Source organism: Gadus chalcogrammus, chromosome 5 (assembly GCF_026213295.1).
Source record: "Gadus chalcogrammus isolate NIFS_2021 chromosome 5, NIFS_Gcha_1.0, whole genome shotgun sequence".
NCBI lineage: Eukaryota > Metazoa > Chordata > Actinopteri > Gadiformes > Gadidae > Gadus > Gadus chalcogrammus.
In genome coordinates this window covers 15,070,267-15,085,444 of record NC_079416.1, presented here as the reverse complement: position 1 = coordinate 15,085,444, position 15,178 = coordinate 15,070,267, and the positions used below count along the sequence as shown (strand labels likewise).

The 15,178-nt window shown below is 48.1% G+C and overlaps 2 protein-coding genes across 4 annotated transcripts; both read left to right on the top strand.

Moving 5' to 3' along the window:
- The first annotated feature begins 1,417 nt into the window (after nt 1-1,417).
- Nucleotides 1,418-4,486, top strand: colec11 (collectin sub-family member 11). Of its 3 annotated transcripts, none has more exons than XM_056590680.1 (7): nt 1,418-1,563; nt 1,771-1,904; nt 2,330-2,401; nt 3,128-3,199; nt 3,303-3,356; nt 3,734-3,829; nt 4,039-4,486. In XM_056590680.1, the coding sequence occupies exons 2-7, from the start codon at nt 1,772-1,774 to the stop codon at nt 4,446-4,448; spliced, it is 837 nt and encodes a 278-aa protein (XP_056446655.1). In that variant the 5' UTR covers nt 1,418-1,563; nt 1,771; the 3' UTR covers nt 4,449-4,486. The 3 variants fall into 3 exon arrangements, with proteins under 3 accessions (XP_056446655.1, XP_056446654.1, XP_056446656.1); XM_056590679.1 differs by having other exon boundaries at nt 1,741-1,904; nt 4,039-4,485; XM_056590681.1 differs by having other exon boundaries at nt 1,741-1,904; nt 4,057-4,484.
- Nucleotides 4,487-6,192: 1,706 nt separating this feature from the next.
- LOC130382129 (doublecortin domain-containing protein 2C) lies at nt 6,193-14,661 on the top strand. Its single transcript, XM_056589741.1, has 10 exons — nt 6,193-6,479; nt 6,677-6,725; nt 6,882-6,958; nt 7,072-7,203; nt 7,276-7,387; nt 11,189-11,324; nt 12,839-12,939; nt 13,195-13,317; nt 13,715-13,724; nt 14,582-14,661. Exons 1-10 carry the CDS (start codon nt 6,193-6,195, stop codon nt 14,659-14,661), a joined length of 1,107 nt encoding a protein of 368 aa, XP_056445716.1.
- The last annotated feature ends 517 nt before the right edge of the window (nt 14,662-15,178 follow it).

Below are 15,178 nucleotides of genomic sequence, written 5' to 3'. Positions count from 1 at the left end.
GCTTGAAATTTGAACACTTGTTGCTTCATAAATAAACATGCTTTATCTTTACCCATTTTCTTATGTTTTTTTTTATGTGCAATTGGGAAAACTGAGCCGTTTCAGCATCCTGACATGTGAAGCTATGATCTGACAAACATGAAGCAGAATGTGGGGTGACTGTTTAAAACGATGTTTGGTGACTGTTTAACATGAAGCAGAATGTTGACGGCCTTTTCCTTTTACCCTCAGGCTCACTGTAGTGCCTAAAAGTTTGTCTCTCTTTGGCAAAAGTGAGCTTAAATGTTAGTCCCATTTAAAAAGCAAAGGGATAATGATGACTCTACAGTTCCAGCAGTGGACTGAAGGAAGTTTAATGAGGGACCAAAGCCTCCGTTTGGTCTGCATTGAGGTTCTTGTGATCTGAGAAGGGCAGTATGGAGTACATCCAGTGGGGGCTGAAATGATCCTGTTCACAACACAAGGGGTTTCAGATGCTAGATCAAAGTTCAGAACCTCAGAAAAGCTGTATGGTCCTGTTCAGAGCTTTAGGGTCCTGTTAACACCAGTTAGCCTGGATCTTTTGATAGGAAAATGAAGACCTTGACAGTAACTGAATACAGAATGACGTCACGTTACAAAGTTTGTAAACATTACTGATTTTAATAAAAGACAAGGTATGTCAATTTCGGATTACCTCTATCGGGAAGACACAAATCCAACCAAGATGATTCTTTCAAGGGGAAAGAAAATAACCCATTAAAATCATTACATAAACGTATGTATGCACACAGTAAATCATTCACCCTTATTTCAACGTTGATCGTTCAAAGAACTGCCCCATGGATTCTCCCTACAAAGTTGTTCTGCTAAATGCAAGTTCTCCTGCCACGTTTCTCTAGCTTGGACTGGGGGGCTCCATGGAGGAGGACTCACTGCACAATGTGCCCCCATGGAGGAGGACTCACTGCACAATGTGCCCCATGGAGGTGGATTCAATGCACACTGAGTCACCATGGAGGTGGACTCACTGCACAATGTGCCCCCATGGAGGTGGACTCACTGCACACACTGAGTCACCATGGAGGTGGACTAACCCAACATTGGCGCCATCTAGTGGCCTATCTGGATACAGCAGGCCACTGGACTACACATCTTAAGGCAAAATAAAGAACAGATAAATATAACTAAATCTTACATAATTAGCTATCAGAAATAGATTGATTTGAGAGTGAACATACTAAATGATAGGGGATATTTTGTCATGTCTATATATTCCTGACGCCGAGCACATTTGAGTCCCATACGGGTGTCTTTCTAATACACGGTCTAGCAGTCCCTCGACCCCTTACTCAGCAGGCCAATTACCCCAGCCGGCCCCGGCCTGGCTCTTTATCTAAGTGTTTATAACTGTGCTATCAAACCCATTCCTGGGGTGTGCGCTGGAGGGAGGAAGGTTGTGTTCAGACCAACAGGGTTTGGAGCCGCTGTGTTTGGAGTCTTTACGTCCTCTCCTTTTGGAACTTAACACACGTTTTTATGTCAGTTTGAACACATCTACCTGGATTTTCTTTTCCTCTAAAGGTAGGTTAGCTATAAACTATAAAGGATTATTTTATTTATTGTTGGACTGTGATGCTTAGATGTACATGTTGTAGTTCTTAAGACTCAAATTTGGCTTCAATGTCCACATGTTTTACATTACAATATTGAGAATCTTTTGACATATTTCACTGAATGTATATATTGTATATTAAACAGGTAATTTCCCTCGTTGTCCGCTGGTTGCAGAATGATGATGGGATCTGGGCTGCTGCTGTCCAGCCTCCTGATTTCCATGCTGGGTTCCTCACTCCTGCACGTCTCTGGACAACTCTCATCAGAGGAGCCCTGCAGCGTTCAGATTCTCATCCCTGGACTCAAAGGCATGTAGTCTGACCTGGTAGTCTACTGAGGTCCACTATATGCCTTTTAATCACTTATTCTCGTGTATATATAATTTCTTTTTTTGTAATCGAGGGAATTGTATCTAAGAACAGGAAGATTCATTGTATGTGCTCAAGTACAATAGCAAACAAAAACAGAACTTTTACATGTGAAGCAATGAACCCACATGGAAGCAGGGTGTATTTGTATGTAATCCCAGGTTCACAGGCGGGCATTATTGGACACTTTAACCCAAAAGGGCCGGGAGTAATTTTGTGTAGGAACACAGAAGGTCCTTTAAGGTTGTGGAGGACAGGCCGATATGGTAGCAGAACCAACCAGACGCAGACGTTAGGACTGAAATTAAGTTGAATGTTTTTATGTTGATTACTAAGATTGTTTGTCTTTATTTGTATTTGTAAAGGAGAACCTGGAGAGAAAGGAACCAAAGGAGCTGCAGGGAGAGCAGGCCGACTCGGACCCCCGGGAGAGAATGGTACGCCCCGCCTGATGCTGAACACAGCCTGTGTTTCCCACCACGCTATATCACATATAGGAATATATTTAAAAGTAAATATATCTGTGTGTATATATATGTGTATATGCATGTTTTTGTATATGTGTATCTGTGTATATGTGTATATGTGCGTACTGGTCATATGTGTATATGTATGTTTGTGCCCTAACCTTGGGTTCAAATTCACTCTGCATTGCTCTTTTAGTGCAGCACTTTAAAGTAAAACATTATAGTTCACATTATAGTGGCATTTCGGAGTTTCTCCGGTGATTTAATATAGTAAATCCACTATCTACGGCAGGATGCTGTTCACATCCCAGCCTCTAGAGAGTGCTGAGTGTTTACGTTTGGGGCTGGAGGTCAGAGGTCGGACCAGAGATGCATAGTATCAACGTCTGCTGAAGTGTTTACTCTGAGTTAGAGTCTGCTGCCACACAAGAATGTTCCTCACTTATCTTATGGCCCTACACACGCACACACAGAGGACCACACGCGCATGCAGGAGTACATGCACATGCACACAGGACCACAAGAGCACGCAGGACCACACACACAAGAGCACATGCACGCGTAAGACCACACACATCTACACACGCACTGTCGTGATGTCGACTGGGACAGGACAATAAGAATAGTAACGTAAAGAATCAAGTGCCCATTACTCTTACATTCGCCTGATCTCATCAAACGTTCTTCCTTTGAAAGGCCAACAAGGACTTAAAGGGCCGAAAGGCATCATGGGACACTATGGAAAGATTGGGCCGAGTGGATACAAGGGTGAGTCTACTACTACTGCTGAGGCTAACTGCTACTGTACTGACTGCTCAGGACTGCTGCGTCCATGTTCCTGATCCAAACATAACTTCTCTTTTCTTTTAAGGCTTCAAGGGAGACATGGGCGAAGCAGGCCCCATTGGTGCCAGCGGAGAGCCAGGTAAATGATTAATACCAACACAACTTTCCTTAAAGGAAAGGTTTCCTTAAAGGTGACATATTATACCACCAGGTGTGAGTGAGATAGCCGTTACAAGCCGTTTTGAAAAATCTGCCTCTTCTGACATCACAAGTGGGTGTGTCCCCCTAGATGTGTCCTGGATAGATCAGTCTACCAGCCTACCCAGTGGACTGTAGTAAACTTTGCTGATCTATCCTTCATACATCTAGGTGGACACGCCTACTTGTGCTGTCCAAATAGGCAGATTTTCAAAACGACTTGTAACGGCTAATAACACTCACACCTGGTGGTATAATATGTCACCATTCATGCCTGCGTCTGCGTGGATCAACGGCTGAGCATGATTCTCTCCCCAGGATTTCCGTGCGAGTGCTCTCCACTGAGGAAGACGATCGGAGAGATGGACATCCTGGTGGCCCAGCTGTCCTCCGAAATCAAGTTCATTAAAAATGGTATTTAGCATTCTGAACGCCCTCTGCTGCGCTCCTACCGCGACCGATCGCCCGCTACGTCCGCCACATCGACAGATGCCGTCCATCTATATTTATTCAACACCTTTCCGCTTCATGAGTCACGGCGCTTCCACCCTCGCTTGCGATAATCACCGTCTCCCCGTGTCGCAGTGTGGAAACATAGAAAATACTCAGTGGTCATGTTTCAGCCCTGCCCTCCCCCGCAGCGGTCGCTGGCATCAAGGAGACGGACACTAAGGTCTACCTGCTGGTGAAGGAGGAGAGGAGCTTCGCCGAGGCGGAGGCCTTCTGCCAGGCCCGGGGGGGCCACCTGGCCATGCCCCGGGACCCCACCGCCAACGCCCTGCTGGCGGCCTACCTCAGCGAGGCCGGCCTGGCCCGGGCCTACATCGGCCTCCAGGACGCGGAGCGCGAGGGGGACTTCCGCTACGTGGACCGCTCCCCCATGACCACCTTCGGCCGCTGGAGGAAGGGGGAGCCCAACGACGCGTACGGGGACGAGGACTGCGTGGAGCTGACGGCGTCGGGGGAGTGGACCGACGTGGCCTGCCGCCCCGCCATGGGCTCCGTGTGCGAGTTCCACAAGGACAGGGTGTGAGGGCCGCTGCTGGGAGGGGAGACCAGGGGGTAGAGGGAGACCAGTGAGTAAAGGGAGGCCAGTGGGTAAAGGGAGGCCAGTGGGTAGAGGGAGACCAGTGGGTAAAGGGAGGCCAGTGGGTAGAGGGAGACCAGTGGGTAAAGGGAGGCCAGTGGGTAGAGGGAGACCAGTGGGTAAAGGGAGGCCAGTGGGTAAAGGGAGACCAGTGGGTAAAGGGAGGCCAGTGGGTAAAGGGAGACCAGTGGGTAAAGGGAGGCCAGTGGGTAAAGGGAGGCCAGTGGGTAAAGGGAGGCCAGTGGGTAAAGGGAGACCAGTGGGTAAAGGGAGGCCAGTGGGTAAAGGGAGACCAGTGGGTACTGGAGGACCAGTGGGGATAGGGAGACTAGAGGGAGGGGAGACCAGTGGAGGGAGAGACTAGAGGGAGGGGAGACCAGTGGGGAGAGACACCAGAGGGAGGGGAGACCAGTGGGGAGAGAGAGACTAGAGGGAGGGGAGACCAGTGGGGAGAGAGACTAGAGGGAGGGGAGACCAGGGGGGAGAGAGAGACTAGAGGGAGGGGAGACCAGAGGGAGGGGAGACCAGTGGGGAGAGAGAGACTAGAGGGAGGGGAGACCAGTGGGGAGAGAGAGACTAGAGGCAGGGGAGACCAGTGGGGAGAGAGAGACTAGAGGGAGGGGAGACCAGTGGGGAGAGACCAGAGGGAGGGGAGACCAGTGGGGAGAGAGAGACTAGAGGGAGGGGAGAGAGACCAGAGGGAGGGGAGACCAGTGGGGAGAGAGAGACTAGAGGGAGGGGAGAACAGCTGGTACAGGGACACCAAAGGGAGACCAGTGGATACTGGGAGACCAGGGGGGACTCCTCATAATCAACGTGCAGATAAAGGCTGACAGCACCTAATGGGCCTAATGTGTTTTCTGAAGATAATAAAAAAATAGAATCCATTATCATGCAAACAAACAGTCTGTTTTGAGTCAATTTAGTCGATCCGTACTCCTCACATTCCCTTGGTAAAAAAAAAGCTATTATATACCCCTGACAACTGTGAATTAAACATTTTAATGTGTTTCTTATTGATGTATAGATAACAATAAGTAAGTAATAAGAGTGAACTCACCCCAGCTTTTACACACACACGCACGCACGCACGCACGCACACACACACACACACTGGAGATTTTGTTTTCAATATGCATGATATAACGCTCTAATAAAGCACAGCATGAACCCCTTTTAGAAATTAATATTTAATACAAAGAATGAATTATGCATTTCATTGAACAGGAATTGTCTGTCAAAAACCAATTAGGTGCCATTGATGGTCATCTCTGGTTACGCGGCTGATCTTAGTGGTTCATGTGGGACAGCCTGTCTCTGTAGAATCTGTTAGACCACACTGTAGAAATAAATAGATACCTGCTTTCAGTGGCACCATTATTCAAATAAACAATGATTTCAAATGGAAATCAAAACTCAGGAATGAGCAAACATTAAATACACAGATCAAAAAACCTCTGATCCTGGTTACCTTGGAAACACAGAAACAAAACAGAATTTCAGATTCACAGATCTGTCCAACTTGACAACACCTGTGGAAAGCTGTTCATTTTGACAAACGACCCTTCTCAGATGAACCAAGTCGTTTCGTGTAACGCTGAGGGTCCTATAACAGGCGGACGGGCCAACTCTCCAGATTGGTTTCAGACACCTCAGTGGTGCTGGTCTCAGCCCTTAGCTCAGAACCACCATGCCGCCCCTCCCAGGCAGGCTAGCCTCTCAGCCTCCCACCAAAACCATCATTGTGTACAGGAATGGGGATGCTTTCTTCCCAGGAAGAAAATTAGTGGTCAAACAACGCCAAGTGACCACCTTTGACTCTCTTTTAACACTTCTGACGAGTGGACTTGAGGCTTCCTTCGGAGCGGTCAGAAACGTGTACACTCCGAGAGAAGGCCACAAGGTGTCTGAGCTGGAGGAGCTGAGGACCGGAGAGAGATATGTGGCAGCCGGGGCGGAGCGCTTCAAACGACTCAGGTAGGTGTTCATGGATTTATCGTCTTTATCTTACTGAATTCATTCATCTATTATGTGTCATTTATTTGACTGAATTCATTCATTTATCATGTGTTTTTTGTCTTAATGAATTCATTCATTCATCATGTATATTTTATCGGATTGAATTCATTCATGTGTAATTTATCTTACTGAAATCTGTCACTTCATCTTGTCAGCTATTTGCTAATAACTCCTAGGAAACCAGAGCCAAAGAAGAAAGAAGAGGTATGGCAAACTATTAAACATCACTAATACCTACAGTAGCAATCAGAAAACATCACGTCTGTATCTCGTGTGTCCTGATGTTGGGCTGATATGAAAACATCACGTCTGTATCTCGTCCTGATGTTGCTATGAGTTCTTTATCTCAACCATCCTCAGATCAAGCCAGTGACTCACAGCCGAATCGTAGTTCCTGCCAGGTGTTTGAGGAGCAATAAAGATTCATGCACCATCAAGTACGTCTTCATTGTTGCTTACATAACCATTATATTTTCATGATTCTAAAAGGATCTGTAGCTTCTCCTGTGTTGTTATGGAACATTAACATCATTGTGCTCGTGTGTTCCAGTGTTTTTACCAACGGGGACGTCTTCGTCCCTCCTGCCCGTATCCTGATCCCTAAGTTCACGCTGAGCAGCTGGGAGAAGGTGCTGGCCCTGGTGACGGAGAAGGTGGAGCTCAGGACAGGGGCAGTGCACGGGTAGGTCGTTGGAGGAAGGGGATTAGACCTCATGACCTCCCTACAAGGGTTACAAAGAGATGTTGTGTCCAGGCTGTTCTCTCTGGAGGGCCGCCCGCTGCGGGGGCCCGAGGACCTCAGGAGCCACCAGTACTACGTGGCCGTGGGAGCAGAGAGGTTCAGGGTCAAGGCCTACAGCCAGTGGGTGCCCTGTACCGCCCTTATCAGAGAGGACCAGGCGGCTCAGGGGTAATTATATATATAGGACATTTATCAGGATGTGCATGAATATTATCTGATTAGTAACAGGTCATTATGTCTGCAGGAGGAGCAGGAACCATCTGCTCTACAGGAGGAAGACCAGACCTTCCAAGGTTGCGGTGAGCCACCACACTTTTCTATTAGGATCTCCTTCATGTTCTCCAACTGGATTATCCAACTCCTTCTCCATGTTTTCCACGTGGATTAGCCATCTCCTTCTCCGTGCTCTCTGATGACTTCAATGCTAACCATGTGCTTGCATTGGGTCCTTCCCCCCCCCCCCCTTCCATAATGTAGCGTGGTTCTGGTAGAACATGTTAGCATTACCTCAGCACTTCCAGAAGCATCTCTCTGCATGTGCTGCATTTCAATTAGCATCTTCCACGGGTGCGACGCGTGTTGCGCTGTTTTTTTTTGCAATTCGTTATAAAAGCGAGCCATCATCAATCACTGTCGACGCGAAGGCATTGAGTCGCCATTACTTTCCACTTTGATGGGTAATCCCCACAGAGACGAGCTGCACCGCTTGATCAAGTGCAGCGAGCCTCATAGACTGAGCCTGGGCACCGGGTGACTCTACAGTCAGAGGGAAGAAGGGGAAAATCCATTCAAACCACAACTGGGGACAACTTGTATTGTGATTAAGTACACAGTGAGATGCTCTGAATCCATAGGAGGATTGCAATGCTGCGTTGGGGCGCTGAGATGAACAACTAACACACAAGATGCCTACTCAGCAGTTAGTGATATATACCCACCCCCCATCCACCACCACTATCCACCTCCACCACCCACGCATAACACCCCCACCACCACCATTCACCCCCACCACCTCCACAATCCACCCCATCCCCAAACCCCCCAACCAGTACCCCAATCCAACTGAGACATATCTGACATTTGATTGATTGCCAGTAAAAGAATGTTCTGGTTTTCTGGTGAGGAGGAAGCCCCCCCCAGTAGTTCCATCATTAGCAGAGAGACGCCAACATGGGGAGAATACCATCTGGAATTACTATCATTGCTTTTCATATAATTTTCCAATTTTTTTTCAACCCTGTGTAGTAAAATCAACAAACCAAAATTCCATGTCCAGTGTCCACCCTATATTGCAGCATCCCAGAGGGACACTGCAATATAGGGTGAAGGATAAGGGGTTAGTTAGGGTATGTATTAATGTTAGTAAGGGTCAGGGGTTAGGGTTAGTTAGCGTTATTTAGGGTTACGGCTAGTTAGGGTCAGGGTCTGGGTTAATGTCAAGGGTTAGGGGGAGTCAGGGTAACATTACCATTATACCAAGCAGCTAGAACATGGTCGACCAACTGCCTTGGAGGCCCTCTGACTCAGGCTAGTCCCCATGATGGCCGGTTTGTCTTTCAAAACGTTACAAGTTGCCCATATTCAGTTTTCCATAACTCCATTACGTGTTGCTGTGAAGTACATAAACAAAACGACAGCAATAACAAAGCGCACACATGACCTGCCATCATATCCCTCACCAGGAGAGGGAGACAGAGACAGAGCTATGGCTGTGATTAGATGCTCTCCACTCTACTACCTTCCCGTGATTCCTCAGGACTTTGTAAACATCATGTGACAAGTAAATAACAAAAAGAGAGATACATGTGTGGACACCAGCTTGGCTCGTCTGCTGTTTAGCCCACTGATGTTAACAAACACTCAGATTCATCTATGTCTCTCTGTCTCTCTTTCTCTCTCTCTCACACACTGGTCCTGCCCCAGTAGCACACTGGTCCTGCACGGGACGTCTGTTCAGACTCCACTGAGCTGACGGGGGACGGGGGACGGGGGGGGTTCTTAGGTAGGGGTTCAGTGATGAGGTCAAGACTCTAAAAGCAGACATGAAGGGAGAAAGAGAAAATAAGGTTGTGTATCAAAGAGTGAGAGAGAGAGAGAGAGGGGCGGGCAGGCAGACAGACAGACAGACAGACTCAATAAGGATTAATAGAAGGTGTGATCTGTTACTTCCTGGCACCTAGTTATGACTCGCCTCCGGGCTGCTGTATAATGCAGTGCTCCTCCTCTGTGATCTCATCAGGGTGAGGGGGAAGGGGGGAGTGGTTGGGGTGTGGCGAGGATGCCCGGTGGAAAACTCTACCCAAACAACACAGCGTGCCATCATGTCTGCTCTTACAGGGCGGAGAGGAGGACCTAGACCTGGGTCTGTCTCTCTCTCTCGTTCTCGCTCTCGCTCTCTCACTCTCTCAGTCTCTCTCTCTCTCTCTCTGTGTCTCTGTCGCTCTCACGCTCACTCTCTCTCCCTCTCACCCTCTCACCCGTCTTGATAAAACTTTGTAGACTTTAGTAAAAGAAGGGTTTATATCTCGCCGTGAGGCTGACGTTGACATCTTTTGATAAGAGGCATTAAGGTCTTTGATGAGCGACATGGATTCAGATCTGAAGTCTTTGAGGTGAGATATTTACATCACCACGGGGCGAGGAGATCGGATTATCACCCACCCAGCGCTGCAGTGTCACGGCGCCTCGTCTCTGATATGCTGGCCATCGAATGGGGGTGAACTCTGTTTCAACTCAGTCTCTCTCTCTCTCTCTCTCTCTCTCTCTCTCTTGTTGATCTTTCTGACTCCCTATCCCCTGCGCTGAGGCAGCAGCAGCAGAGCTGTTCCCTGGGCTCCATGTTAGTGAGACTCACAAGACCATCGCCTGAAGTGTATTCTGGTGGAAGCCGAGATCACTGCCCTATCCCCCCCGAGCACGGCAGCTGGAGCAAGGAGCTCTGTAGCTGAACAGCAACATTAAGTCAGCTGCACTATCTCTCTCCCTCTGGCTCTCTCTCTCGCTCTCGGGCACTCTCTCTCTCTCTGGCTTTCTCTCTGTCTCTCCTTCTCTCTCTCTCTCTCTCTCTCTCTCTTTCTCTCTCTCTCTCTCTCTCTCTCTCTCTGTCTCCCTCCCTCTGTCTCACCCTCTGGGAGGGAGGCAGACCTCCCCTCTACGGTGGGGGTGAACAGCCTGTGAGGAGAAAATTGCCTTTTGTGGAAGCATTAATTCCGATGTGTACCCTGCTGCCTGAACATCACTCTGAACTCATCTCCGCCGCTGCTGTTGCACCCCCCCACCCCCACCTCATACTCTCCCCAGCCCCCAACCCCCCAACACACCCACACCCTCCCACTATGCCTCCCAGTCCCCAGCCCATTTATTTTTATTTTTTCTTCTGCTCCCTATCAATAATCGGCTGCTGTTGCTGCCAGCAAATAAGTTATCCCCCCCCCCCCCCCCCCCAACATACTTCCCTCTCTCTCTCTCGCTCTCGCTCTCGCTCTCTCGCTCTCTCTCTCTTAAGCTTGTTTGGAATTTCATTGTTTGATCTGGCCTGATAAATAAGACAAATGCAGTTAGAAATTCATGGCTGCCCCATTTCATCAATAAATGATTCGTTTTGCCGCCTCCCCCGTGATTGATAGGTGGTGGCGAGGATGTATTGGAACCAGATGAATTCAATACACTGGATGTCATGGGGGAGCTACAAAGCGTATTAGCTCATGAAAAATTGAGGTCAATGGAAAATGTAAAAGAAATCATCCTAATCCAATAAAAAACAGGGCAGAGGAACAACTTATGGTAGAACATGCGTTGTAACCCTGTAGTGTTTTTAACTTCTAATTGTACAACTCAAACCCAACGGAACCGGGAGAAATCAGAGAAACTACGGCCTAGTCTGGGATTCTTCTGTGTGTGTTTGCCTCTCCGTCTCTTTATGTAGTTTGCTGCAGCCGGCTTTAGAGAGGACCTTGAACACACAGCCAGGGGCCGAATGAAGCAGCCCTCAGCCGCTGGCAGGCCGACGCAGCCAAACAACACGCAGGTGGCCACAGACCCACTTCTGCTCTCAGTGGGGGGTAAGCAAGGCAATTCTAAAGGAGCTCTCTCTCTCTCTCTCTCTCTCTCTCTCTCTCTCTCTCTCTCTCTCTCTCTCTCTCCCCTCTCTCTCTCTCTCTCTCTCTCTCTCTCTCTCTCTCTCTCTCTCTCTCTCTCTCTCTCTCTCTCTCTCTCTCTCTCTCCCCTTTACAGATATGTCACATTTTGAATCTTTCTGTTCATGCTCACTGACGTGAATTGGACTCGTTGCTTCTTATAAAACAGAATTCTGTGGTTTGATTCTGTATTTTATCTGTTTGAATGTATGCGTGTAATAAGAGTGCATGTAAGAGTGTGCAGTGTCTGTGTTCGCTGGTTATGGTTATTTCATTAAAACTGTTCTTCATATTATTGTACACTGCAGGTGGATTCATGGTGGTTCTTTTAACTCTTTAACACCCTGAAGTGATATCTCCATTAAACGCGCTACTATTCCTTGAGAACACCTAAAACAGGACGCTTAGGCTATGCTAACACTAGAGAGAGAACGCTAGCTTCAAGGCCCCTTCAGTCATAAAGACTTCAAACAGCCCATTAGTTGGATCTGCATCCAGCTAGGCTTGTTAACTATGCTGGGAAAAACAAAATGCTCCAATTTCCTCATGTTGCGGGAATCAAAAGAATCATCAGTTATTCATCACAATAACACAGAGGAACGATCACACGGCCGACAAACTATACTTGAAGATTTACGGCTTTTAGTAACGCAGCAATGATGCAGTTTGAAATTGATATACAGCATCAATACACAGCAATTGAGCCTTTTTGCATCACCCAGCTATTCAATTGTTGTTTCATGGCTTTCTGCGCACAACGACAACAGCAACACAACAGTATGACGTGAAATACATTAAGGGCTGTGATATCACATCACACTTTCCACATCCTGGGATGGGGTTTCTCTGCTAGCGGTAGCGGGACAGCGCTAGCAGGCAGCCTGTGTGCTGGTCTTCCATATATTAACCTAAATTCGTGCTGACTTTCGAGCCCCTCTAGCAAATTTATCTCCAGCCATTCCCCCGTTGGTCCCTCCTCTTAAATGAGCCCTTAAGGTAAGAAAGCGAGTAGGAGAAAACGCTGGATGTAGGCCTGATGTAGTCTGGATGAAGGCCTGATGTAGTCTGGATGAAGGCCTGATGTAGTCTGGATGAAGGCTGGATGAAGAGAGAGCGAGAGTGTGAGTGAGACGGAGAGAGCGTGAGTGAGACAGAGAGAGCGTGAGTGAGACAGAGAGAGTGTGAGTGAGACGGAGAGAGCGTGAGTGAGACAGAGAGAGCGTGAGTGAGACAGAGAGAGCGTGAGTGAGACAGAGAGAGCGTGAGTGAGACGGAGAGAGCGTGAGTGAGACAGAGAGAGCGTGAGTGAGACAGAGAGAGCGTGAGTGAGACAGAGAGAGCGTGAGTGAGACAGAGAGAGCGTGAGTGAGCGAGCGGAGGAGTGTCAGGGTGACCACGCTGCCAGCCGATGAGGTAATGGTGATGAATGCTCTCCTCAGAGGGCAGCGCGTTCAGGGGGAGGAGCCAGAGGGAGGAGGTGGCAGGAGCGGTGGAGGTGCAGGAGGAGAGTGAGCTGGAGGTGGAGCTGCCCATCGATCAGGTACAACAGTGCGGCACTTCAGACGTTAAGCATCCCCCATAAGGACGGCAATATCCACATCCCACATAGTCCTATCTGCCGGATGAATATGACAACAATATGTGTGAACCAGTTCCCAAACGTGTTTGGGAACTGACACATATTGGGCTACTTGTCTGCTATCTTTCACTTCATAAACAACATGAATAATACATTCCTCGAGAGAAGGAGCAGTATAAGCTGCTGTGGAGATGACCTCTCGCCTCGTTCTCCAAGGTGGAGGCCAGAGAGGTGGAGGAGGAGTCTGTACAAAGAGGAATTGAACCCAGTGGGATCAGCGAGGGCCTTCAGGGGCGTCGGCTCCCCGGCCGTTGGCCCATGGGTGTCAGCGGGAGAGACGTACGTGTCCTTATCGCCAATGCATTCCATAATCAGCTGGTTCTCGACACGGCCCCAATGTGCTCCTTCAGGAGGTGCTTGACTCTGACTCTTCTGTTTCTTCCGGCACTGGCCAGTCCAACAACCCTCCCAGTCCAGGGCCAGCAGAACTACGAAGCGATGGGAGGCGTGCAGATACTCCCAGTGACGGAGCAGTGATGAGCTCACCGGGACTGCAGGTGTGATGTTATGGAATGCAGGAAAGCACTTGTGGCTAAGGATTAGCTCGGAAGCTAAGTCTTGCTAGGCTGTACAGCACTCTTAGTCCGGTCAAGGCAGGAGACATTGTGACCTGTAATATCTGTCACTGTCATTTATGCTGTGTCTCTACTTAACTCTCTGTTCCTTATGGTGACAGATTGGTACAGGTTTGCATATACAGATGTTTCCGCCTAGCTGTGTGCTTCCCAGCATAACTCTCATCTAAACACACTTATTCCACTCTGATAGTCCTGGGGGACAGCTGTATGAAACCACATTTATGAACCACACAATACTTGAGTGCTACCACTATTCCAGGCCATTTCCTTCTGCCCTGAAAATGAGGAGATATTGGGTTATTTCAGCAATCAATAACCGTGGAACATTTCATTTTAATGAAAACCATCATTTCAGGCGGTAGCAAGTACACCGTGGGGAATGTTTTGGTGTACTGATGATTTTGCTGCAGTGTGCACTTTTGCAATAAAGATATTCTTATTGGGATAATTATTGACTTCAGGGGCCCAGTTATGGCCCCGGCTAAGGGCCTCATCAATAGTCTAATTCATAACTCATCACTTTCAGTCCTACATGAATATTGCTGATTCAGACTAGCTCTAGACTGAGGGCCAGAAGGACCATTAGATAATGGGCAGTAATGATCATCTCCTGAACAGCTTCTTAGCTCAGACCTGCTCACCATCTTGTGGTGGTGTTGGTGGTGGTGCGGGGCGGGGCTGTGGCTGAGGGGACTCATCACTAATCAACTCATCGTTTGGCAAACTTGATGCCGGATATGCTCAAATAAAAAAAATCCTGTTATCGTTGTTTCGCGTACATAGTAGCAGCAATGATACGCTATGCAAAGTGAAACTGCGTTCACTCTGTTTTCAGCAGCATCCGATTTGTGTTTTTTTGTATTTCTTTATGTGAATTTGATTCATGGAAGCCGTTCCCGGAACATGTTTTTTTTTACGTGCAGCGGTGTCCTGTGTATGCCCATTACTCTACTCTTATATTGTAGCTGTGTTCCACAACGCCATCATCCAGAGAGCTGTAACCGTGATGATCTTCTCGGAGGACTCACACTCTGTACTACTCTGAGTTTGGGGGCCGGATGCCTTTGTACGCTCATGAAGAAAGGCTGTTCTTGAATACACACACACACACACACACACACACACACACACACACACACACACACACCACACACACACACACACACACACACACACACACACACACACACACACACACACACACACACACACACACACACACACACACACACACACTTGTATGTTTCTGTGTGTGTACATATGCTGTATATATATATTGATGGCCAAATTCAATTACATGATTGCTTCTTCAGCCAGACCTCCTCAGCTGCCCCCTCCGTTTATATGATTCATTGCATTGAATTTAAATAGTGAATAGTCCATAGTCCGAGGCAGTCCATTGCAGAGGTAGTGTGTGTGTGTGTGTGTGTGTGTGAGAGAGTGTGCTATTGACCTGAACGGTCCCGACCAAATAAAGAATAACGACGTTCAAGGCGTGTGCCAAGTCGAGATGGGAGCACAGCCTATCTGAGGCCCAATGAGCAGAAGGATGGAGTCACACT